A 25,907-nucleotide genomic window follows, 5' to 3' on the forward strand; every position below is an offset into this window, starting at 1 on the left:
GGGGACACTGCATGCAAACAACACCTTCAAAATGTTTTTCTCCAGTTAAATATTTACCATTGTAAAGGGATAGTTACACAGCACAAACAGGAGTCTGTGTGACGTCTATCTGGTGGTGGAACCATTTTGGAAAGTCAGTGCTTGACGCAGAGTTAGGAAATAGGCATAAACCCAATTATTTTAATGGTTCATCTCCCGGGAAACTCTGATAAACTTCAATTTGAGGGGAAGTCCAGACCTCTCTCATGCAACACAGTCCCCAGCCGTACAAAAGAAAGACTAGAACAAAGTATACGAAGTATAGAATCAACTGTATTCCCCTTTGTGCTAAATGTACATGGGTTGGACGTTTTCGTTTGTTTGTTCATAATCATCTTTTATCAGTAACACTTTACAATAACATTGAAGAATACAGGAATTTTACAGGGTAAATATGCAGAATCACAGTTTATTCCCCCCCCCAACCCCACCCCAGAAAAACCAAACAAACAGGAAAGGTAATTTCCCCCCCTTTTGTCGTTTTAAAAAAAGTTATCAATTACAAAATAAATCAAGTCAAATTAAAACTGATTTCCACCCCAAATGGAATGCCATTAAAAAAAATGGAGGGAAAAATGCCAGGAATTTCATTGTCAAAAGGAACTGATCTCCCCCACCCCACCCTAAATTCTTTTTTATTATCACCATTATTAGTATTTTTTTATTTATTTAAAAAAGAGGGTTTTTGGATCTGAGGGTGTTTTTTGCCTATGGAGTTTCTGACCTTCTGCATGTTCCCCTCCCCAGATAAAAATAAAATATTAATAATGTACAAATAAATTTACATTTGGTAATAATGCTCATTACACTCTCGTAGAAGTGGGCAGGTGGGCCCCGCCTGAGAAACAGCTGAGGATTGTGGGGAGGGAAAAAATTAAAAACAAATTAAAAACAAATGGCTGATTTCCCCCCCCCACAGAACCCCCCCCCCCGGCAATCCCCAGAGGGGATCAGTTGGCTTTGGACTGGGGGTGGGGTCCAGAGATGGCCACCTCGAATAACCACAAAAGGAACACGACTCCCCTCCCGATCATTCGGAAGCAATTCAAATGGACAAATGGAGGCCAGTGTCTCCCCCACAACCTGCAAGAGCCCAAAGGCATCTCAAGAACTGTGAGTGGGCACATGTCCATGTGTGGCTGGGGCGCCCCCAGTTTCTGACTGAGCAGGCAAGTGCTGAACCAAGAGAGCAGCTGGGGAAGTGGTCATTTTGCTTTGCTTTGCTTTGCTGGCCCTACAAAGCAACTAAATAGTTGCCCTATTACCTGGACCCACTAAAAGACCAGATGCAAGCTCCCCCCCCCTCTTCCTTACACAGAATTCTTCCTCCGATTTTGTACATACAGGTGGCAGCTTCACCGACTCCGGAAATGAAGACAAGAGGGTTGCATGGAATGCACCCATACACAGTGGCAGGTTTATGGTCCACAGGACCCTTTGGGAGGGCCCTAAATCAATGTGACTGTGTCTGAAAATATGACAGAGCTACATGCATGCATAGGAACGAGCTTGCAAACAATGAAATAAGCATTAAAGAATCAGCAAGGCTGGTCACAGGAAGCTGGGTGCGGAGCTTTGCTACTGTAGTGTAGCCTTTAAGGAAACGGTTCTGAGCATGCTCTGAGCAGAAAGAGTTCTGAGCTCTGGGACAACCAGGCTGGACTGCTATCACGACAAGAGGGATGAACGGGAAACTACACAAGCAGGACTTAAGAGCCAGTAGCGCCATAGACACACATTTAATATCAATTTGTTTTCCTGCCTGGTGACAGAGGGGTGGGACCTCCTTGCCACAGTGATACTTTTGGACTGTGTTGGTACAGAGAACTGTTTGGCCAGAGGACAAATGATATTTGGGTGAAATCTTTTTCTGAAAAATGCTTGATATTTCATGTGGTCAGGCTAAGACCTGGTTGTCCTAATGGACCAGCCAACACTGACATTAATAGGGAGTAGAAACGGCACAACAAACTAAAATACGAGGGTCACAAACGTCACATTTCAAAGGTTTCCCCTCAGTTAACAACATCTACTGATAACTTGGGGAGTCCCCTCAGCCTCACGGGGCCCTAATTCTGCGCATACCTTTAAATCTGCCACTGGTTATACATTTGTCATATTCAAGAGCAGACCCATTGAAATTAATGGACATGCCTAACAGAGGTCCATGAATTTAAGCTGGTTGACTTTTGGACCTTAGTTGGATACGGCCCATAAACTATAAGGAGGGGATTCCAGATTTTGTCCCAGGAAGCTGTGTTCCCCACCCTCTTCTCACCACGAGGAAGAGTTCTGTATAGTTCAAAAGTTTCCATCCTGGGTTATTGGACAAAATTAGAAGTTGCTTTGCATGTGGCACACTCTCTGTATTCGTGGAAACATCCAGTCGAGAAGTCCTGACCAACCCCTGGAGGTTTTGCAAAGTCCTCCATTACTTTTAAGGGAACCACCCAGTGCTACCGTCTCCGTCTCCAAGCCTCTCCCACCGTTCGTTCTCTCTTCCTCACCCTCTTAGCTTCACTGCTGGAAAGGCGCCTCTAGAACCTGCATCTTTCAAGCCTGACACATGTATGGCGTTAGTGGGCCCTGGCCTAACACTTGTGGGTTGTGACTCACCAGCTGAATAATGGATGGCCATCTGTCGGGGATCCTTTAGCTGCAATTCCTGCATTGCCAGGGGGGTTGGAGTAGACGACCCTTGAGACCCCTTCCAACTCTACAATTCTACGACCAGTAGCCTCTCCCCAAATTATCCCTCACTTTCCTTAAACACTCTTCATACCGTCTGCAAAGGGGAGACCTCAGGGCTCTGCCCTAACACACTTGCCTGCCTGAGGGTGGCCCCTGCCACCCCATGTTCAGATCTGACTCCCAGTGTTGGCAATGGGGTAGAATCTTCCATGGCACCAGAGGGCACCAGGCTACCTTAGCGGGTGCAGGCCAGGCCTCGTGGTTCACAGGCACCTCCACCCTCTGGCACAGAACAAGGTTTCTGCTGCCCCCTTGATGTAGCCCAGCAGAAAACTCTGTATAGGGAAGTGGGAAACAGTGGTCCTCAACCTTGGGCCTCCAGATGTTTTGAGACTACAATTCCCATCATCCTTGACCACTGGTCCTGCTAGCTAGGGATCATGGGAGTTGTAGGCCAAAAACATCTGGAGGCCCAAGGTTGAGGACCACTGCACTATAGGACTGGGTTCAATTTGGCTAATAAGCTACATTCAAGGACAGGATCGCTGAACAATTTTTATAGCACCAAGAGACTGCCAGGCACTGGACACCCACTCTCTCATGAACACCCACCCACCCCCATCAAGGAGAGAATCTGCTACCTCAGGAAGTCCACCCCCCCCCTGCCCCAGCAAGGGCAGGAGCTGAGAGGCGAAGGGCTGTTGCTCCAGCCTGTGGAAGCTCACTAGCCCAGGGCCAGCCCAAGTTGCCCCCTCCCCACATCAGCTATAGTGGTCAACTGGACCGGCAGCTGAATTTTCCTTCAACACCGGCAATGGGGCAATGCCCTCCATGGCACCAGAGTAGTTTTAGGGATGCCAAACGAGTTGTGTGAGGCGCACAGAGTTCTGACCTCTGACGGGGTGGGGTTTTGCCCCCTGCCAACATCAGCTGCCTGGGGCAGTTGCTCCACTCTGTCTCCAAGTGTCCAGAGCTCCAGTGCCCTGACCTGGGTGGCGCTGGGTGCCTGGCATTGCTGATTGTCCCAAAGGGAAAGGCCTTCACTTGGTAGCAGTTGTAAGAGGCTGAGGTATCCCTTCCTGCATTAACTAGCCCAGCCAACACTCATAAAGGAGCAGCTCTTGTGGTGCCTTTCCTTTGCAGGTTAGGGCCCCCACATTTAATGATGCCTGCAAACTCATTGAAAGCAAGTTATGTCATAACTAGGCCTCAAATGAATGTGGAAGGGGCGGGGCGGGGAAATCCTCAGAGTTGAATTTGCTTGCAACGTTTTTAATCAACAGCCTCTGCCATTTATTTCCTCAGCTCCAACCACAGGTGACATGGCATTTAGGGTTTTTAAAGCATCACTGGGAAAGAGCGAACTTTTTTAACCCACTTGCATTAAAATCCATCGGCAAGTTGGAAAAGTTTGAAAAGCATCCTACTGAGCTGGACTTGGAAAAGTGAAATTTCAAAATATTCTAAAACGTTAAGATTAATCCGGATCTAAAATGCTGCCAAATTGTTTAAGATTAATGCAGGTTCTCCTTTCGAATCTGAGCATCTCTTTTTATACACATCAGAGGTTAAAGCACAACTATTCCCAGTTACTTACAGTACAAGCCTGCACATGCCTACTCAGAATTAAGTTCCATTGAGTTCAATGGACTCACTTCCAGGTAAGTGAGTACAGTATTGCAGCTGTAACAAAGCCTCCTGGATACCATACAGGGCAGGATTCCTTGTCCTTCAATGGGTCATGCAGCAGGCAGAGCTGCTTCCAAGCCCCCCCCCCCCGACCTCCTGCTGTTGCAGTGGTGCAAAACTGCTTTGCAAAATGGCAAAGATCTGCATTGGTGGAAAATCCTCCCTTCCATCCAAGTCCATCCCAGGCCCCAATTAAGTTCTGCAAAGTCATGCTTAACTGAGCTGGGCTGCCACCTGAGCCCGGATGGTGACAAAACAATTGTACGAAGGGAGGGGGCAAACCAATCCATTCGGGTGCTTCTCACTTCTCATTTTTCCGTTATTAAATCCAGTTCTCCACATTTCAACACCAGTTTGCGATTTCCCCCCAAAGTCTTCACAAAAGCCCACCATTTCAGTGTGGATTTCCCCTACCTTTTCATCTGCAATTTTTCCTAATGAACATTTTGCGAAGAAATTTCCCCAATATGTGTTTCTGTGTGCTATTTCCGTCAATACAGTGGTACCTCTACTTACAAATAACTCTACTTACGAATTTTTCTACTTACAAATGGAGCTCCGTCCGCCATCTTGGATGCAGTTTAGATAGGATTTTTTCTACTTACGAATTTTTAGATAGGGTTGCTTCGACTTACGGATTTTTTCTCCCAATGCATTCCTATGGGATTCGACTTACAATTTTTTTTGACTTACGAATGTGTGTTCGGAACGCATTAAATTTGTAAGTAGAGGTACCACTGTTTAGCCATTTTTGCACAGAGAAAACTGCAAAGTTCGGAGAAGTGAGAATTTTGAAGGAGGGCTGCCGTCTATTGGTTCAGATTGTTCAGAAAAGTGCAAACTGGGGAAGGGCTTGCCTTTAAATGCAAACTGTATAATTTCCCCCCCTATCCCAAATTTCAGGGGGCCAGCTATGGCGGCAGGAGTGGCAGGCCAGGAAGAGGGGCGAGGAGCAAGGTGATGGTTCTGCTCTGATCAGGCTGCATTGGGGGCCCTGGGTCCAGTTCTGGGTCCATTTTAAGGAGGGTACTGACCAACTGGAGGGTGTCTGAAGGAAGGTGGCCAGGAAACCTGAGCCCTGTGAGATAACAGGTGGACATAACTGATGGACATTTAGCCTGGATAACAGACAATTGAGGGGGTGACATGGCAGCCGTCTTCAAATGGCTGAAGGGCTGCCATCTGCCAGGGATTTTTTAGCTGCGATTCCTGTATTGCAGGGAGCTGGCCTGGATGACCCTTGGGGATCCATCCAACTCTACAATTCTAGGCAGAGGGCAGGAGAACCACAGGGCAGGAACCATCTTCTCAAGGGTGCATGACAGACCCTTCCAAAGACCCTTCTCCAACTTGCATTATTCCGGGATTCAATTCCAGGAGCAGTTTGAGCTTGGAGCTCCTTTATCATGGACAAAGAGTCTCAGTTGCTATGGAAGGCAGCAGGGAGGCAAATGTCACATAAGTCCTGGCTCTTCCTGCAAAGGTAAATCACTGAGGATTCATGCAAAACTCGTTACAAACTTTTAATGCTTTGGGCTGGGGGAGGGACTGCCCTTTTTGACGTTGAAAGAAAGGCTTGGGAGCACAGGATGTATTTGAAAGAGGCAATGCTTCCTGCACCTGGGGCGGCAGCAAGGCCACCTATCTGTTTCCATGCCCTGGGCCCCAGCAGAGAGCCCAGACTATGAGCTGGGCCACAGACAAGGAGACAGCGAGTCAACTCAACTCAAGTCTAGTCTTGCCCTCCTCTCCCTCTTCCCTGCTAAGTCCCTACAAGGGCAACACTGAAACTTAGAGGATGAAGAAGCTGACAGCCAGGACCACCCCACACAAACTGGTTGCTGTAATGAAGAAGGCAGGTGGTGGGGGGCTGCTCCACTCACCCTAATGGACCTTGCCCTGGACCATCCTCCTGGGAAAGCAGATGGGTGGTGAGGACACTGTTGAGGTGTCCCTTCCACCCCCCTGGAGCTGACCTGGCTTGCCTCTCTGCCCCTCAAATGCCCTCAATGGTCACCCCAAACTCTCTCTCTCAAAGGGCCACTCGGCACCCGACACACCCAGAGGAAAGACCAAGGGGCTATTCTTGCCGTCTTGGAATAAGCCATCACCCCTCATCTATACCCTCAAAACTCTCCTGGGGAGGCCCCTAGGATCTGAACGGTGGAGCTCCCCAGCCCTGACCTTGGGCAAATGTAAGAACTGGCCATTTGCTGCCATCGCAGACCCTTCCATTTGACTCCTGGAGCCAAGAGCCTTTCCCCGACCCTTCCTTCAAACGGCCACCTTTAAACTCTCCATATACTATGTATACTTTTTATATCTTATATATCTCTATATATATCTTTATATATATATATATATCTTTGTGTATTTATAGATACAGATAGATCGAACTCTGCACAGAGTTATCTATGGCTTCCTCTTGACTTTTTGTCTCCCTTTTTGTCTCTCTTTTTTTTGGAAGAACTGGGAAGGCAGCCGGAGGGCAGGGAGGGAAGAGACACTGAAGCCCCAGCTGCGCCCACATGCTCACCACTTGCACCACACACGGACAAGTCCTCGCCCTCCTCCCACTGGCCATTTCGCCCTTTGGAGAAACCGCCAAGGTCTGCTTGCGGCTTTGATGCAAAGGGATGTCCTTGCTGCTACTGCTGCGTCTGGGTCCACACACACATTTTTTTCCTCGACACCCGGCCCCGACAAACGACATAAAACTAAAAGTCAGCCCAAGTTTCACATGCTTGTAACACAGTTTAAAGAAAGACCACAATATAGTAGCACCTTGATCCAAGGGAGAGTGAAAAGGGGCGGGGAAGGGATGGAAGGTATTGAAGGTTGGTTCATTTGGACCCCTGCAAAATAAAACCCCCAGGAGATACTTGATCCACCACCCCCCTCCACACACACACCACACACACACAATGCAGCTGCACCTCAAAGCTGCGCTCCACTGCATTGATTTATGGGTGTCAAACACCACCTCAATTTTACTCCCTCTTTTTATTACAAGACAGGCTAGGTGTTGGCTGTTGGGAAGGAGGGAGTCCTCAGCCCAACGGCGCAAGCAAAATCCACGCCACCTGCTTCTTTTATTATAATTAGTAGTTTTTCTTTTTAAAAATCTTTTTGTTTTATTCCACACATTTCCAAGACTCTGACACATTAACGAAGAGAGAGAAAGGATAGAAAGGACAGACCCCTTTGCTTGAGATAATTCCAAGAGAGAGGAGGAGGAGGTGGAGTAGGGGTTGTTTTTGGCCGCTGTGGGTCCTCTCTGCCCCCCAGTTCAGTTATAGGGTTCTGTAGAGTTGTGAGCTCCAGCTAGGCATCTCTGTTTCAGAGCGTGGTGCTGGGGTGGGGTGGGGTGAGGAAAGATGGGTGGACCCCAGTTTTTTGTTTTCCACACCAAAAGCCCCTCAACAAAGAGAGGGGCAAAGACTCTCCTGCAGACAGATCACAAAGCAGCATCCTGGCTCCAACCTCACATGGGAAGCTTGAAATCCTTCCTCCCCCCCTTCAATTCTCCTCCTTCCCAGCGTCCCTCTCTTCAGGCCAACGCTGCCTCCCTTCACCTCGGCCAGAGGCTTCCCTTCCCCCTCTGTTTGCCTAAGGGGAAAAAACAGTAACCCTGCAGGGTTGGATGGCCAGGGTGGAAAAGGGGTTGGGGAGGGAGGGAGACCCTGCAACCTTCTTGCTGTGGTTCCTTTGTGTGTTTTGTGTTTTTGCTTTTGGCGAGGAGGGAAGGGCTTAAAGTAAACGAGGGATGAGGAAACCCAAGAGGGACAGGTGGAGGTGGCCACTGGAGGGCGCCATCAGCTGGCCTCTCGGATGCGGAAGAAGGGGAAGGACGCGCTTGGGTGGTCTCCTCTCCAGAAAGTTTGGGTGCGTGTAGGTCTGGGTGGCTCCCCTGCGTGTGCCGGCTGGGTGTCGGTCTCTCTGGCGCACGCAGGGGCTGGGGGGGCTGGGAGGGGGGGGCTCAGACATAATATTCCTTGTCTTTGTTCTTCTTGCTCTTGCTGGGCGTTTTGGCAGCAGCGGCTGGCTTCTCCTTGACCACTGTGCCGTTGCTCTGGGCCGAGTTACTGATGTAGTTCCGGCTTTGGTCCACCTGGTAGGAGCCTTCGTCCCGGTTGCGGTATTTGTACATGGCGTAGAGGAGGATGAGGATGCAGAGGGCCGCGGCCGCCACGATCCCGACCACCATGCCGGTGGTGCTGCTGGACTCCCGGATGACCTCCACGGCACCGGGGGGGCCCCTCTCCCCGGGGCCGGTGGGGTTAGCTGTGGGCAGATTGTGGAAATTGGGGGAAGAGGTTATACCTGGGTACTTAAGCCTGTTTAGCTTGTCGGGCTCAAAGGAGGTGGAGAGTGGGGGGTACTGTTTTGGCTGGGGGTTGAGGGGCTCCCGGTTGTTCATTTTGCCGGCGGGAATGTTACGGACCAGATTGGGAGAGGTTGTGGAGGTCAGGAGGTCGGGGACGGAGGGCGAAGCCGGCAGTCCTGTCCTAAGGTTGGGGCGGTATCCTTGGGCCTTTTTGGAAGCTCCTTCCGGCCGGCCTATTAGGGTCCTATCCGTGACCAGGGGGAAGGTGGTATAAAAATCTTCGTCGTCAGTAGGGGGCAGGCTGGAGTCGAAAACCTCGCCCGAGGCATAGCCAGAGGCCTCGATCCCTTCTTCGCAGTCGCTGTCGTCTTGGTCGGCCAGACAGGGGGGCCTTGGATGGGATGGCGGGGAAAGGGTGTCTTTGGTGGTCTCGACTACTGTTAGGAAGGGGCCAAAGGTGGGAGGCGGGGGGATGAATGGAGACCGGGTGGCAATTGGAGGGGTGTCTAGGGAGTCTTCTGTTATTATGGGCAATACTAATTCACCTCCTAGAACAGAGAGAAAAGGGGGAGAGACAGAAGAGGGGAGAGCGGGTTAGTGACCTCGTAGGCGCCCTGCCCCCTTGACACAAGACAACTCAAGCCACGAGTTATAGCTAGCCAAACCCCTCCGTCTCCATCCCTGGCCACTAAACTGTCCTCTTTCTTTCCTCCTCTCTCTCTCCTTTGCAACACATTAGTCTAGAGAAATCATAATCAAAGGAAGAAGGAAAAAAAGAATTAAAAAAGTCATTTAATGCGCAAAAATTAAACAGATAAAACAGCAGAATTAAGAGCAATAAAACCCTTGGCTGTCTGGCTGGCTTCCCATCCTCTCCTGCTAAAACACTAATATTGCCTTTTCTTGCCTCTTCCTCTTTTCCCTTTCTGTTTGTTTTTAAAAATAAGAGAGCAAACCACGGAATTCAGTCAACTTACATCAACAAATAGGCCGTGTGATATTAGCATGAAGAAAAAAAATTACAAAAAAGAAAACTAGGTAAGAATGTTTTTTGGAGAAAAAACAACTTTTTTTCTTTTCTTTTCTTTAAACATCTTTCTCTGCACCTTGCTTTTTTTTTTAATGTCTCTTTCTCGCTAGATTCATTTCTGTTCTTTTCTTTCCATGACTGCATCATTTCAAATCTTCCCTTCCCCACCCACAACCCCATCCCGAAACAGTTGCCCCTTCGCCCCTTTTCTTGGGGTGTCCCAACTGCCCCCTCCCCCACCCCAGCAGTACTCCGAACCAATGGTCTATTGTGAATTCACCAGGGAGCCTGAAACTCTAGCTCCTTGGCCCTTTCCAAATTGGGAGTGCAGAGAGGGTACATATTTAGTCGTAAATCGAAATGGTTTGTGGTATCAAGCAGAAGGAAGTTTTCTGCCATTGGGATTGGGTAAGAGGGGAGACAAATTGACAAATCTCTGAATAGGCGTCCTTCAAAGACCCAGGAATCCTGTCGGCTTGCCCCCTTCCCAATCACTGTTTTTACCCTGCTACCCTCTCAGAGCTGATCCCCAGCCCCGCTCTCCCAGCCCTGACTTGAATGAGGGCACCACCTGTCTGGAATGCTTGGAAGAAAAAACAAAACACCTCTGATCATGGGCAAAATATGTCAGCTGGGGAGGAGGGAGAAAGGGTGACAAAAAGAAGTGTCAAGTTCCACCCTATCTGAACACCCAGGACCCTGATGCATGGGGAGACGGTTTCTCAGGTGAGTTGGGGGAAAGAGAAGAGCCCAGGGTGGGGGAGCATTGCCCCTGCACAGCTATCGAGTGCCCTAGGCAGGGAAAGGTTGGCAGAATGGATGGAGGGTGCGCAGGAGCTTCTTCAAAGATGCAGGTAAAACACACAGAAAACACCCCCACACCCCTGAACGGAATTGTGGGAGATACATGCAGTGTCAACTTTGTGTGTGTGTGTGTGTGTGTGAGAGAGAGAGAGAGAGAGAGAGAGAGAGAGAGAGAAGAGAGGCAGACATGACCAAGTGTATAGCAGGTAGAGATTTGGTTCCCCCACCCCTTTCCATCTCACACAGGAACACTGCCTTATACTGGCATTGGGGGTGGTTATATGCAATTCTGCTTTCAATATTGCTCGTGTCTGAGAAAGTTTTGGGAGTGGGCTCACTGCTTCGTTTCCAGGGCCCCTCCAGGATGAGCTGTGTTGTTCTGCAACATCGAAACAATAATAGTGCATTAGCAGTGGATTCATACAGGACCATCCACATGTTGTTCTGCTTTATTAGTTGTTCTGTGATGTTTCCCCAGTGTTTTCACATTATTGCTGTCTGGAGGGGAACCCTGGTGTTAAAGCTAAACAGCAGCAGCAAAACCCAGAGCATTTTGTGGTATGACTAGTTGCTGTTCAAGATGTGCATCCATTGGGAACAAAGCAGGATGACCCAAAACGTTTGCATTTTGGGTAGGTACAAAGTGCCAAAACAGTTGTGAGAATATGCTGTGAGACAGTTGTGAGAATATCCCAGGGGATTTTATGTGTTTTTGGAAGAGGGAGCTTGTGACTCTGGATCCCAGGTTTGGTCATGTCTAACTTTTAATTCCTCATCTGCAAAATGGGTCTATTAAGAAGTTCCTTCACATGGTTTCTGGAAGAAGACCAAGGTAGGGCAGGCCAGAGGTCAACATGAAAGCGTTGAACAGCAAATTGGTTTCAGGAAACCCCCTTTTTTTTCTTGTGGGTGTGCTATCATGATTTCTCAATGCAGTATTTTTCTCTCCACCCCTCCCAAATTACTCATATGGAATTCCAATTATGTGGCCATCCTTTGCATACTTAGCTGTGATTTGAGCCCCACCAAACTCAGTGGGGCTTACATGTGAGTAAACGTGCATGAGATTGCACTCATTTAAGGCAGCTTTTCAATACAAAAATGAAATACCCCTCCCTGCTTTGGTAAGGAGGGACCTGCTTGGGCTTGGAAGGGGAGAGCAGGGAAACTGGCCCCCCTTGGAAGCTCTTTTGGCAAGCAAGTGAGCTATAAATTCTATCCTCTTCCTCCTCCTGGCCTACGGTGGTCCTGGCGCCCCGCGCAGGAGAAATAAGAAACTGAGGAGGTGAGCTGGTGATGCCAGGTAGGTGGGGGGGGGGGCAGTGGCAATCTGTAGGAAGGGGGAGGGTTGCTACAGACCCCAGAGAAAGAGAGGGGGCAGAGGCTGAGTGAGGAAGAAAGGCAGGCTAAGCCGGGTGGCTGCGTTAATAGCTGCCGGCAATGGAGAAGCATGTCGGGAAGGGCAGGGATGTGCTCCTGGGAGATAAACCCGGCTATCTAAATGCTAATTCCACCAGGAGACAGCAGAGCTGCTCTGGCTGAGGATGGAGGGATGTTCCCAGCCTACCAAAAGGATGCTGTTGCACTACAGGCTGATCAGGCCAGCAAAGGCTGGGGAGAAAGAGAGGAAAAGGGGCTCCACGCAGTTCTCTGTGCTCACTCACTGGGGGTTTCTCCATGCAGGAGGCACCCAAGACCCCAAAGAGCACCTGGTTCAAACCAGGGAGGGCTCATCCCATCGTGCCGCCTATTGTAGGATCTATGCTGCCAATGCAAGCACCCCCACCTTTCTGCAACAGGCTGGCACAGGCCGCAGGTGAAGGGGAGCAGAACTGGAATGAACAAATGAATGGCAGGTATGCAAAATAAAGCAAAGGGAAATACACGGGAGCCCCATTGGGAGGGAGGGGCCAGCTGAAAGGCATCTCTGGCCCCACAGCTCCTTCCCTTTGCCCTGCTCCAGTGTGCGCCAGGGGGAGCTGAGCTGCTCCCTGTCAACAGTATAGCCCAATTTCTTGGAGTGATTCTAGATGGAGATGAATAATAAAATCATACAAGTGTAGAATTGGAAGGGAGGACACTGAGGATCATCTAGTCCAGGAATATACAGCTGTCCCACACAGGGATCAAACCTGCAACCTTGGTGTTATCAGCGACACGCTCTAACCAACTGAGCTATCCAAGCTCACTTTCAATAGAGAAAATGAAGGCCAATGGCTGGCTATGATGGTTTCTCTTCAGATCGTATAAATCTTTCGCCCTTTCAGAGGCCTTTTCAGTTGCTTCTTCTTTTAAGAGCACTTCTAATCTTGAAATAAAATTGGTTTTATGCTGCTTTTATGAACTCTGCATTTTGTACCCAACTGGGGTAAGCTGTCCTGTAAAATCTTTTGTTTATTTGAAGGGTGGGCATAGACACTGTAGTGTAGCCTCGTCTCTGAGTAGGAGTGGTTCTGTTTAGTGTGCCTGCCTGCCCATTCCATTCCTTTCTCTTCTCCCCATTTTTAGATTTCCAACCAAGTGCCATAAATTCTGTGGCTACTAAGCATGCTCAGTCCTTACTCAGTTGCTTGTTGAGTTTATGTCCAGGTTTTTATTTATTTTATTTGCATTCTCCCCCGAGAATGCTGGTATGCCTCTTTTTTCCGGGTGGCCCCAGTTTTGCTCCAATCCTATTGGCACTCGCCCACCTGAGTTTGTTACTGCAAGAAGGGATAAATATGCAGAGATGAAGGGATGCCAGGCTGTACAGACACCTATTTCTGAGCTCATGCCACCTTTTTTTCTGGTTACTGGCCTTCCAGAAGGCTAAAGAAACATCTCTAATTCCAATATCTCTAATTCCACTGACGCAGAAGAGGAGTGTTAGGTACAAAGTAGACATGATGTTAATTGTGTCTCTACTATTAATGTGCACATTAAAAATAACAATTAAATAGCCACCATGGTGAAGGAGGATGGGGGGTAGTGGTCTAACCTGCCCTTTAAAAATAAGCCCACAAAAGTTACTAGCCTGCACTCCCCCCAGTAATCAGCATTTCCATGCTGGCCACAGAGGACAGAAAGCCCCATTACAGAAATAGAGATGACTAGATTATTCTATGCACTCGCTGCAAAAGCCACTTGCAGAGATGCCTCCTTCTTAGGCTTAGTTGGGAGAGTCAAGCCATGCACTGTTGCTTTTTTGGGATGCTTGGGTGGAAGGATGGGTGCAAAGGGCAGAGAAGAAGTTGTTTGACTTCACGCCCTGCTCTTGAGCTTCCAAAAATGGGCTGCTGCACAGATGAGCTCTTGCAAGCTTCCAGACCTCCATGGCTGGGCACAGAGACAAGATGTTGGTTTCAAGAGGCCTTTACTCTAACCTAGAACACTTTGCGGGCTCTGTAGTGATTTTCTGGAAAGTTCAGCAGCCCAAGCTGAGGGAGAGGAGTAAATGGGCAAGTTTCAACATGTACCAATACAAAGGGGGAAAGGTGCTGTGGCACTCACAAAATGGGGGCTTCCGACATGACCCTTTCCCACCTGTGATACTTGGTAGAAGCCAGGGATTGAACCTGGGGCTGTTTGCATTTAAAGCAGACACTCAGCCCCTGAGCTGTGATCATTCCACCCAAAACAAAGTACAAATTCAGTCTGTGGTTTTGAATAAAGGGCTGATTCAAACAGGACTGTAGGAGTTAAGGCTTGAGGTGGTCAGAACCCATTGGGACACGAAGGCGACCTTTGGGTTCCCTCTCAGCTCAGCATCCAACAGCTATGATTTTTAGAAGTGTTGGAGGCACTGGGTGGCAGAGCTAGTGGTGGCATCCTGCTGATGGAGGTGCTCCCGACCCAGGGAGGCCCACCTGGCGCTGATAACAATGCCCCTTTTGACCTTCCTGTTTCAAAATATATGCGGAAGAGAGGAAGCTGCCTACGATTACTTCCTCCCAGGAAGCAGTTCTCTAGGCAGGGCACAAGTCCTGCCTGAAGAAGCTGCCAGGACTGAAGCTGGGACCTTCTGCATGCCAAGCAGGGGCTCTTCCCCTGAGGTGTAGCCAAGTCATCTCATTTTATTGTGTTTTGAAATGTTACAAGCCATCCAAGGAGTTTTATGGAACAGGATACAGAGACAGAGCCTTGCTGGCTGAGGCACATAAGATTTGGAGCATTCTCCCAAGGCACTTCTGCCTGCTCCCATTGTGGTTTAGGTTTAGAAAGGCAGTGAGGACCTTGGTGAGTTTTTGTGGAGCCTTAAACCTTCATCTGCTTGTAGGTTTTTGTTGACTTTTAGACACTCGCGTTGCCAAGCGGTTCTCTCTGATATTGCTGGTATCATTTGGCTGCGGTTGCTGCCGCTTATGAATAATATTTTATCTTGCTTGAAAGCTGCATTAGATATTTTAAAGAAAGATGGGACATAAATCTCAATAAACCAACAAGCATTTACAGAGCAGCAGAGAGAATCCCTCTTCTTGATACCAAATGATTAAAATGGGTCACCAGGGACAAAAGGACTCATGGGCCCAACTGCCCATTTCAGGAAGGCTTTTCTGCCCTGGCACTTGGAGCTCTGAGAGGGCTGCCTGCTTAGCATAAGAACGAAGAAGAGCCCTGCAGTAGCAGCATGATCAGGATCAGGCCAAAGGGACCTGTCTAGTCCAGTATCCTGTTCTCACAATGGCCACCCAGTTGCTTGCAGGGAATCTGCAAGCAGGACCTGAGTGCGGCATGTGGTCCTGTCTCTATGATGGCACCACCATAGCCAACTGTGGCAGTATTTGGACTTGGCCACCAAAAGTGCTAAAAAGCTGTGGTGTGTGTGTGAGTGTGTATGTGTGTGTGTGTGTGTGTGTGTGGCTGTTGGATTTCAGACATAGAGTACTCAACTAGGCAGTCCCAAAGCAGTGGCCTTGTCACTTCAGAAGGCTGCAGGGCTTCACCCAGGCCCTGAGTGGCACTGGCACGAAGGGATGGCCTAGCTGGGAAGAAGAAATGTGCCTCTGTGTGTAAAAGTGGGACATGTGGAATAGCACCAGCCTCCCCAACCCCACCGAAGAGGAGGAAGTGGAAGGCTTGAGGGTGGGGGGAGTGGTCTCTGTCCTCCCTTTCCCCTCCGTTCTACCACTGCATCCTCCGCCTCCATTAATTAAAACCCCGTCCAAATATGCTTTTTAATGAGTGGATTCTATCTTGCTTTGCCGGCTCCTTGGGTGGGGACCCCCCCTTTCCCCAAGCCTTTAGAAACAGTTGGCACCAGCTCACAAAGGAGCCTGTCTCTGCTTTTGATCACCCAGAAGGGAGGGGAGGAGGCATCAGCAAGGCTCCCATCAAAGAGGAGCCGTTTTTTGGGGTGGGGAGACAGGAGGCTGCAGCGGCTGCTCAGCAATTCCCCAGGGAAGGAGGCTGTGGGTGGGTGGAGGGGGAAGCAGCCTAAAAGTGATTATGCTACTTTGGCTCAGGGGAGAGGAAACTGCAGCAGGATGGGTGCCTTCTTGTTGGCAGAAGCCATGCTTGTGCCAGAGATGGGCTGGTCTAGCCCTCTCTGTGGCTCAGACATGCCTGGGAGTTCCACCCTGTTCCCCACCCATGCTACTCCTGTAAGCTGAGTGAAGGCACTCTGCATGTGTGCAGAGGCACTCTTGACTTCAACATGGCTTTGGGGGCTTAGAGGCTTGAGGTTAAGGGTCATGGCCTGGGTGACTCCCCAGAGGTGAGTGGAGGTCACCCTTCCCAGGTAAGGAGAGCAGGTGCAGGACAGCTGAGGCAACCTTTTTCACTTGAGTCTATTTTCCTGACTGATTAATTAGGTAAAGGTAAAGGGACTCCTGGCAATTAAGTCCAGTCGCAAACGACTCTGGGGTTACGGCGCTCATCTCGCTTTAAAAGCCGAGGGAGCTGGCGTTTGTCTGCTTCCGCAGACAGTCCCCCCCCCCCCCCCCGGTCACGTGGCCAGCATGACTAAGCCGCTTCTGGCGAAACCAGAGCAGTGCACAGAAGCATCATTTACCTTCCCGCTGGAGCGGTACCTATTTATCTACTTGCACTTTTTGGCGTGCTTTCAAACTGCTAGGTTGGCAGGACCTGGGACCAAACAACTTACCCTTTAACCAGACAGAATTTATTTATGTCTTGCTAGAATCTCAATATACCTGATAAGGGTGCTGAACAAAGTGTAAGATAATTTATAGTTCAGTAAAGGAAGGCTGCTGCTGCTGCTGCTGCTGCTTGTTGTTCAAAACAAAAACAAACCTGCCTTGAAAATGGTCTTCGTATCTCATTGCAGTGATACATGACATGGACAAAATGGCCTCAGAAAACTGTCCAGGACTCCAGTCTCAGCCCTGCCATTGAAACGTCTGCCTCCATGGGCCCAAATCTGCCCCTCCACCAGCCCCAGCTGACAAGATGGCTTAGAGGCTGCCATGTGCAGGATACTGGCATGAAGTTCATCACCCACAGATGGTCTGGGGTGGACAGGCAGCCACCCCAGGAGATTAGCAAGCCCCATTCTGCACCCAGGAGTGCAAGCTCCTTGAGGGCTGGCCTTCATTGGGGGGCTGGGGCGGGGCGTGCGCAGCGCTAAGCCCAGAGGGAGAACATGAAGGCAGGTGGGGGGGCCCATGAGGATGCAGGGCTGGGCTGAGCTGGGGCCTGCTCCTCTCCCAGGGCTACTCGGAGGGGCTGTAGGTCTGTGGAAGAGGTTCAACTTTGCACGGGAGGGTCCTAGGCTCAATCTCTGCCTTCTCCAGGCACTGCAGAAAAAGACTCTGGTTTCATAACCCTGCCCTCTATAGGAGGCAGTGAGTGGCCTGTGTCTTGCTAGTTGTTTTGTTCCCCCAAACTGTGCAAATATGACTTATCTGAGGAAGCTAATTTCTGGTATAGAGAGCCGAGTTGTTTGCCAAATGGACTGCCTCCAATGAAACTGTCAGTTTAGTGTGCCGGGGGGGGGGGAGGAAGGCCCTGCTAATCAATGGCCATGCCGAGTTATTTTGAATTAAGCTTTCGCTGGTTAATCAACTGACTTTAAGATGTGTGACCCAATTATGGGTGGCGAACGGATTCCTGGGTGGGCAGGGACATCTCTCCGTTCATCTTCAGAATATTTTGGGTCTGGTGGTGGTGGTGGGGGGAACCCACCCACAAAACTGGCAAGCTTAGGGGTGTGTTTTATTCTCAGAAGCATTTATGCCAGTGTTTCTCAACCAGTGTGCCTCCAGATGTTTTGGGACTACAACTCCCATCATTCCTGACCACTGGTCTTGCTAGCTAGGGATGATGGGAGTTGTAGTCCCAAAACATCTGGAGGCACACTGGTTGAGAAACACTGATTTATGCCGTATTCCTGTTGCTGAGGTGCCTCTGAAGCCAACTGTCCTCTCCTCAAGCCTTCAGTGCCATCCTGGGTAGAGGAGTTCCCAATGGGAAGACGGGGGAGCCCTAGTGCCCAGTGTCCCTTAAGCAAGGGCAGGCCTGTATTCTGCATCACGAGATGCCCTTGGAGCGAGTGACTCTGGCTACCTCCCTTTTGTGCTACAAAGCCTGTTCCCCACTCAACTTCCCTTTTAGGTGGGCCAGTCTGTGCTGGGCAGATCCTCTGTCCAGCACATCTATGGTCAGAAGCAGGGAGAAATCTGGACAAAACTGGCCGAGGAAAGCATGGCTAGATCGGCGCTGAGCTCAAGACTACCAGAGAACCAAAGGGAGCAGCCACGACAGAAGTAAAGCGATTAATTTTGAGTGGGTCTTTGGCTGTGGAAGGCAACCAGGCAGTCGCATACGGGAAGGGGCTACCTCCCATTGCATGTGACCCATGGGCTGCCCACATGAACTCTAGAGCTTGTAAGCAAGTTGGGTCAACAGGGGTGCTACATTGGGGCCAGGGGTAGCCAGATAAGGGGCCCACAAGTGGGGACAGGGTTGCCCTGTGGGTTGCAGGTGCTCATGCTCATTTGTGCAACAGGCGCATGCCACCACTGGTGAAACAAGGCAGCGAAAAAGCTCTGAGTGACAGAGGCAGCTGCCCTCCCCCCGAGCCACTGTCTACATAGTGTTCCTCAAAGCTAACCAGGACAGGGCTGGCTCTGGGATTTATTTGTGTGTGTGTGTGTGTGTGTGTGTGTGTGTGTGTGTGTGGAAAGATCTCACAATGCTGCTCGCCAGAGGAACCAGCCCCAAACAGAGCTTTTAAGATTGCAAAATGGGCCAGGGAAAGAACTGAGGGGTCAAGAAGACTTGGAGCCCATAACCTCTGAAGCTAAGGCAGAGTTCGGTCCCTAGCAGAGAGTCCAAGAGTGGAAAAATCTCAGCTTTCATTTTTAATTGTGGGGGAATGACACTGCAAGTGCCCAACCCTTATGTATTCAGAGCTATTCTAGAAATCAATGTGGGCAAATGCAGTGGGGGGGGGGTCACAGGGACCAAATAACAGCTTCAGTGCTCCCCCCCCAAAAAAAATTCCTCTCCCTGAAAGCTACTACAATTCCCTCCTCTCCTTTCCTCTCTCTCTCGTCCTCCATCTAATCACTAGAATGCTTAAATTATTTGAAAACCTTGAAAGGGAGCTAATTTGATGAAATGGTGCAGAAGTCCCTTTTGTCCATCACAGCCACAGAGCAGCTTGGCCATTTCAACATCCTTTGGTGATGAATTCTGCAGGTTGTCTGGGGTTAGGCCACTCCAGTGATGCTCTCAACAACAGGTCAAGGCTCTGTTGCTCAACGGCATAAGGCAGCTCCTTCTGCCCCAATTTAAATCAGCCCTATGTTCAGAACCAGAAATGAGGCCTGGAAACCTGTTTTGGTTTTACAGGAAGGGCCAGAGTTCAGTGGGAGGGCAGCGGCTTGCCTAGCTCAATGTCTGGCATTTCCAGGTAGGGCAGAGAGAATTCCGTCGGAAACCCTGATGAGCCACTGCCGATCAGTGCAGGTAATACTAGCAAGACGGACCAGCAGTCTGACTCATAGAATCGCAGAAGAGTTGGAAGAGACCACAGGGGCCATCCAGTCCAACCCCCTGCCAAGCAGGAAACACCATCAAAGCATTCCTGACAGATGGCCCAGTAATTATTTGTGGTGCCCCAGGGAAGGTTCCAGATCATCTCATCACGGGTACATCTTTCACATGGTTTTAAACACAGCGCTCTTCCATGGCGACGACTCTGTATAAGGCAGCTTCTTATGCCCCTATTTAAAGGCTTCCAGGATCCATATCTGGGATTTCCAGGTACGGCTGAGAAAGAGCTGTATGAGGCCCTGGAAAGAGGCTGTCAGCTGGCTTGGCAATGCTGAGATGGATGGATTTCGGTGTCAGCCAGCCTCCTCCCAGCCTGAGGTCCTTCAGATGAGCATGTGGTCTTCAGCATACAAGGCATGTGGCTCTCCTTAATTGCTCAGGGCTGTTTCGACGGAATAATTCCAGGTTTGAATGCCTGGAAATAAATCTCTCTCTCTTTCTCTGGTTTCATAAGCCTCTCTTGCAGGCAAGCATAGCCCAAAGTTCTCCAGGCAGGCTCAAGGAAAAAGGCCCTGCAGAGGCGGAGGCGGCTGAGCTGCTGCAGAGGCCGGTGTGGAGCAGCAGCGCCGAGCTGTGGATGTGATGCAGGCAGGCTGCAGGCAGAGGGGGCTCTCGCAACAGAAAGCGAGACAGACCAACGCACACACATTGCACACAGCCCAGATGAGCCCCTGGTGGGATGGGCAAGCAACGCTGTGCCCCAGAGGCGGGAGAGAGGGCTATTGAAGGCTACTAGCCAGGATAGCTCTGCTCTGCTGCCATAGTTGGAGGCAGCGATGCTTCTGAATACTAGCTGCTGGAAGCCACAGGAGAGAGGACTCTTGTGCTCAAACCCTGCCTCTGATTTGCCCTGTGAGAACAGAATGCTGGACTAGATGGGCCAGGGGCATGATCCAGCAGGCTCTTCTGATGTTCTTATGTTATATGAGAGAGATTATCAGGGGTTTTGGCTTCTGCACATGGCCTGGATCACAGATTTGGGCTTCTTCACCTGCTGTGTCTCCATCCTCTCCTTTTTTTTGGTGTGTGTGTGTGTGGCAAGCAAATGAAAGGAAGCCCCACTGGGGATGGCCAAGGGACTCCCCTCTGCAGGAAGGCCAGCACCACCAGCTCCCTCCCTCCAGAGTCATTCCAAGAGAGGGAGAAATGGGCAGCAGGTCCTTTCCATCAGTTCAGCCAATAAACCACCAACTTCTGGGTCCTTGGATGCTGCCTCTTCCAGAACACTGTAAATAAGAACTGGTGCCTAAGTTTGCTTTCTCCTCTCCCGCTCCTCTTCCATCCCCATTCCTTTTCCTTTTTTGTTGTGTCTTATTAGCCTGAGGGCATGGACTGCCTTTCAGTTGTGACTATGCTGAGAGCCTTTCCTTTTCTGGTTGAAGAGAAGGACAGAAATGCTTCAAATAAACCAAAGGAAGCATCTCCTTGCTTTGTGGATGATGTGAGGGGAGCCCCAGATATGCCCTGGGGCCAGAGAAAGCTCTCCTCCTCCTCACTGTTTCTGCAAGTGGTCTCCCCGCTTAAAGAAAGTTTACAGCTCATGATGGGTGCTTGGAAGGTCTGCTCCATTTGGGGTAGGAAGTGGGGCGGAAAGCAATGCCCCCCTCCAATATATTCTGAGGGGCTGGGATGCCTGGGATCCTTGCAAGCTGGGAGGCATCCTGGTAAGGTCAAGGAAGGGGAGGCAGATGCCTGCCAGGGCAGAGGACTTGCCCCTTTGAGGGCAGCCCCTGTGGGTGAAATGAGAGTTGGCATGCAATAGATGTGCATTAAAAAAATAATATGTAAATAACAATTGCCAGCAAGGGGGGCAGTAAGAGACGGACAATAGTTTAACCCTTTGCTTCCTGCCATGGTCCTGATGGAAACTGACCCCCAGAAGCTTCTCTTTGCCTCTTCCATTGGGGTCACCAAATAGCACCTTCAGTGGGGTAGTTTTTGTCAGGACCACGGCTCGTTACCCAATTAACACCACTTCTATAGTTTGGTCCTGCATAGTGTTGCAAGACGTTGGGATGTGTGCCAATTCTGATCAGGGATGCTTCTGTCCCTCTAGTTTCGTTCAGTGGATGTGAGGCATTCTTCACATGCTTAATTTCTCATAATGTCAAGTTAGGAAGGTTCCATAGAAGAAATATAGTTAGAGCAACAATGCAATCTGTTGCACAGGATCCAGCCATTCTGCAACCTGGTGGCCCCCAGCTCCCATCCTCCTTGGCCAGGGTGATGCCAGCTGGGCTGATGGGAGTTGTAGTCCAAAAGGTCTAGAAGCAGGGGTGGCCAACTCCCAAGAGACTGCGATCTACTCACAGAGTTAAAAACTGGCAGTGATCTACCCCCTTTTTGGGGTTCAGGTCAAAGTTTTTGAGGTTTTTTTTTAGGGAGGAGGAAAGCATTGTTTTGATGGGCTTCAGGGCAAAAATGTTGAGCTTTTTTTAGGGGAGCCATAGTTGTTGAGCTTCTTTGGGGGGAGCCAGTGATCTACTACAGATGTCCAGTGATCTACCGGTAGATCACGATCTACCTGCTGGACGTGCCTCGTCTAGAGGGCATCAGGCTGCAGAAGGCCAATCTACTCTAACTGGCAGCCACTCTCTGGGGTTTCAGGGAGAGAATAACCTTTCCAATTGGTGCCAAGGATTGGAACTGTGAGAGGCAAAGCTCGTACTCCATTAGGCAAATCCATGGAGGAGGATGCTAGCCACAATGGCTATGCTCTGGCTCTACTGTTGGAGGCAGCAATGCTCCCGAATACCAGTTTAGAAGCCTCAGGAGAAGAGTGGACTCTTGTGCTTGAATCCTGCTTGTGGATTTCCCATTGCGGCATCTGGTTGGCCACTGCAAGAACAGGATGCGGGAATAGATAGCCCATTGGCGTGATCCTGCAGGCTGTTCTTATGTTCTCCGCCACTGAGCTCTTCTCTTCCTCTGAAAAGCCAAGTGTGCTCCCAGCTCTCCTGCTTCTGTACTAAGGGATGATTTAAACACAGGCAAGCATCGAGAAGGGCCTTACATAGAAGCAAGCTCAGCATCACCTATGCTAACCGACAGTGGCTCCCTGGTGTTCCAGAAGCCCAGAGATGCCACTGGGGATCAAACCTGCGGCCTTCTTGCATGCAGAGCAGGTCCTCTTCCCCCAGGTGCGAGCCAGCAACAGACACCAAGGGAGCGATATTCTGGCCTGAGATGCATTGAAATGCTTCTGGATGTTTCTGTTTAAAGAGGCAGATCTGGATAGCAGCCCCCCCCCCCGACCAAACATTTCAGCACTAAACTGGAAATATTGGAGACCAGAGCTGCAGAACTAAAAGAGGAGCTGAGCCGTGCGCACATGCTGCATTCATTTCTCTGGGCTGCACAAACTGGCTCTTTTGAGGCGCATGGATCCGCAGGGGGTCCAGCGCATTTGCTGTGTGGCTGGCACAGCCTGTGGAATGCAAGTCTGCACCGTGACGCGTCACCAACAGCCACAGCTCTCAACCATGGCAGTACTGCAAGATGTGGAGGTAAAGGGGCTGGTGCTGACCTCCCTGCCTCTCTCTCCTACCGGTTTCTCCATGACAGGCCAGCCATTGCCCACAAACTGCAGGCCTCGGCACAAAGCCCCAGCGCCTATCAGGCGACACTCTCTCTTTCTCTCTCCTTGCCGTTGCCACCTTCTTCCTCCCTTCCTGCCTTCCGCAAGCTGCCTCCTGTCTCATCCATGACAGGGCAGCCCCTGCTTAGCTGGTGGGAATGGCAGCTTCTGATTCGAGGCGTTTTTTCCTCCTCTCGCTAATCCCAGAAGCCACCAAGTGCTAAGATCTAAGGAGATCACAGCCAGAGCTGATATTGCTGCAGGCACAAAGCAGATAGCAAGGAGAGAAGCGGGAGGGAGGGAGGCTGTGTCAGGGCTCCTCTGAAGAAAAGGACCTTCTCAGCCGCCGTGATCTTTGGGGCATGGAGGTGCGAGGAAGAGCACTTTGGCCTCCTAAGGGGGGAAACTGGGCAGTGGAACCTGCCTTTGAAGTGAGCCGGGCCTGGCACTTTCTGAGGCACCCCCAGCCCACAAGTGGCTCCACTTCACGAAGCAAGCTGGGACAGGCCCAGTGGGGTGTGTGTGTGTGTGTGTGTGTGTGTGTGTGTGTGTGTGTCCCTGCCTGTGAGTAATTCCTTGGGGGACTGGCTCTTGGTTGTGTCTCCCACTGCTTGGGGAATGCCTGAAGGTGCTGGTCAGGAACCAGAGGGACGAGGAGGCTCACTTCCAAGCACAGAGCTGGGGGTGGGGATGCCCAACCCAGCGGTTGAGAAGCACCTGGAAGAGACTGCCTCCAACCTCAGGTAGAACAGAAAGAGAGAGTGGATGAGAAAGTGGAGTCTCACTCCAGGCTCGTCTGCTGATGCTGCTAGATGGATGCACCCATTTCCCACTCATTCTGCTCAGATTTGAGAGTAACCCCCCCTCCCATCTATAATGACTGAGTGAAAGGGCTCACTCTTTGTGTTGCTGAAGGGACCAGATGGCAGAGCGGATCCCCTGGTGGAATGCCAAGAGCTTCTCCCTTGGTATCTGGGGAAAGTCCCCTGGCACAGGGGTGGGTGGGTCCAGGTGGGCCTGTCAGTTAGTAGGTCATCTCCTCATATTCCTACATGGCGTGCCCTGCACTGCTCATTCCCCTTCCCTATAAACATCAGAAGTGCATTAGTAGCTGTTTGACATTGGAACAGAGTCCCGTGGAAGGTGGTGGACTCTCCTGCATTGGGTTTTTTTTAAGCAGAGGTTGGATGGCCATCTGTCACAGGTGCTTTAGTTGAGATTCCTGCATTGCAGGGGGTTGGATAAGATGACCAACGGGATCCCTTCTAACTCTGCAGTTCTATGATCCTAGGACTGCTGGATCCTTCCTGCTCCACGAAGACAAGGAGAAATTCAGTGACCAGGCACAGAGGATGCCTCGCCTTGCATGCCTCCCCTGCCAAGAACAGCCCTGGGGGGCCCATCTAGTCTAGCATCCTGATCTCAAAGTGGCCCACCAGATACTCATTAGGGGAAGCTCACAAGCAGGACCTGAGCACAAACACAGCGACTTTCCTCTCCTGCAGTTTCCAGTAACTGGTATTCAGAGGCACTTAATGCTTCTGAGTGTGAAGGTAGATGAGTCATCATCCTGGCCAGTAGTCCCCAAACCATCGGCAGCCTATAATAACATTAACAATAATTTTATTATTTATACCAGGCATCCCCAAACTTCGACCCTCCAGATGTTTTGGACTACAATTCCCATCTTCCCCGACCACTGGTCCTGTTAGCTAGGGATCATGGGAGCTGTAGGCCAAAACATCTGGAGGGCCGCAGTTTGGGGATGCCTGATTTATACCCTACCCAACTGGCTGGGTTTCCCCAGCCACTCTGGGTGGCTATGGAGCCTCCCCCGACTTGTGGGTCAGTAGTGCTTTACCGAAAAGGGGGTTATGTCCCTGCTAGTTAGTCTCATTGGATGGCTGTTCTCAGCCCTACCTAGAGGTGCTGGGGACTTTGCTGGGGCTTTCTCCATGCCAAGCAGCTGCTCTGCCACTGAGTCACGGCTCCTCCCTGATTCACACCCATGGTATTGCAATATTTACCAGACGTGTGCTGTGTGAAGAAGGCAAACTGAAGACGCCCTGGGCTCATGGAGAAAGGTGATCCCTTGGAGGGGAAAAGCACTTTCTCTTGTAAAGCCATGACCCCCATGGTCGGGCTTTCCACTGTGCTGCCTTAGCTCCAGACTATCCTGTTCCCTCTCAACACCACCACTGCCTAATTCAAACCCAGTCCTGTTGTTTGGGAATGAGATGTTTGTCCTTTTGCCAGGAAACAAACTGGTCTAGAAGCTTCACACCCTCTGCCTTGGACCTCTGGGCATATGGCTTGCCTCTGCCCTGTTCCCAGGTGTCTGGAGCTCCTTCACAATCTTATCCTCACTACAACCAAGGCAGGCCAGGCTGAGAAAGGGTGACTAATCCAAGGCCACCCAGAGAGCTTCATAGCCAAGTGGGGATTTAAACTTGGGGCCCTCCCAGCCTAACCTTGCCAAGCTCATCTGGGTGCAAGTGTGGAAGATGTGTGGGCAGGATGTTCGTGTTTCTGTGCTGGCCTTTGCGGGGGCAGGGGTGGGGAGGTTGAGGCCCATGTCAGAACCACTTCACTTGAAGAGAGAGAGAGAGAACCTGTCACGGGGAGAGGCTGGCATTTGTCCAGGGTGATCTGAGTTGACAGCTGGGGCTAGCAGGACCCTCAACGCTGGGGGAACAGGGAGCAAGATCAGCCCAAGTGAATCACAGATGTCCACCAAGATCAAGACAGCAGCT

At 50.5% G+C, this 25,907-nt stretch overlaps 1 protein-coding gene across 2 annotated transcripts in view; it reads right to left on the reverse strand.

The window, feature by feature from the left end:
- Positions 1-988: 988 nt before the first annotated feature.
- The window catches only part of LOC132591291 (neurexin-2-beta-like), a 131,079-nt gene continuing 106,160 nt past the window's right edge, over positions 989-25,907 (reverse strand). For both annotated transcript variants that reach the window (XM_060269320.1, XM_060269319.1), the window contains one exon: positions 989-9,294. In XM_060269320.1, the coding sequence (XP_060125303.1) occupies positions 8,399-9,294 (896 nt within the window). In that variant the 3' untranslated portion in view covers positions 989-8,398. The remainder of the gene's footprint in view (positions 9,295-25,907) is intronic.

Source organism: Zootoca vivipara, chromosome 17 (genome assembly GCF_963506605.1).
Source record: "Zootoca vivipara chromosome 17, rZooViv1.1, whole genome shotgun sequence".
NCBI lineage: Eukaryota > Metazoa > Chordata > Lepidosauria > Squamata > Lacertidae > Zootoca > Zootoca vivipara.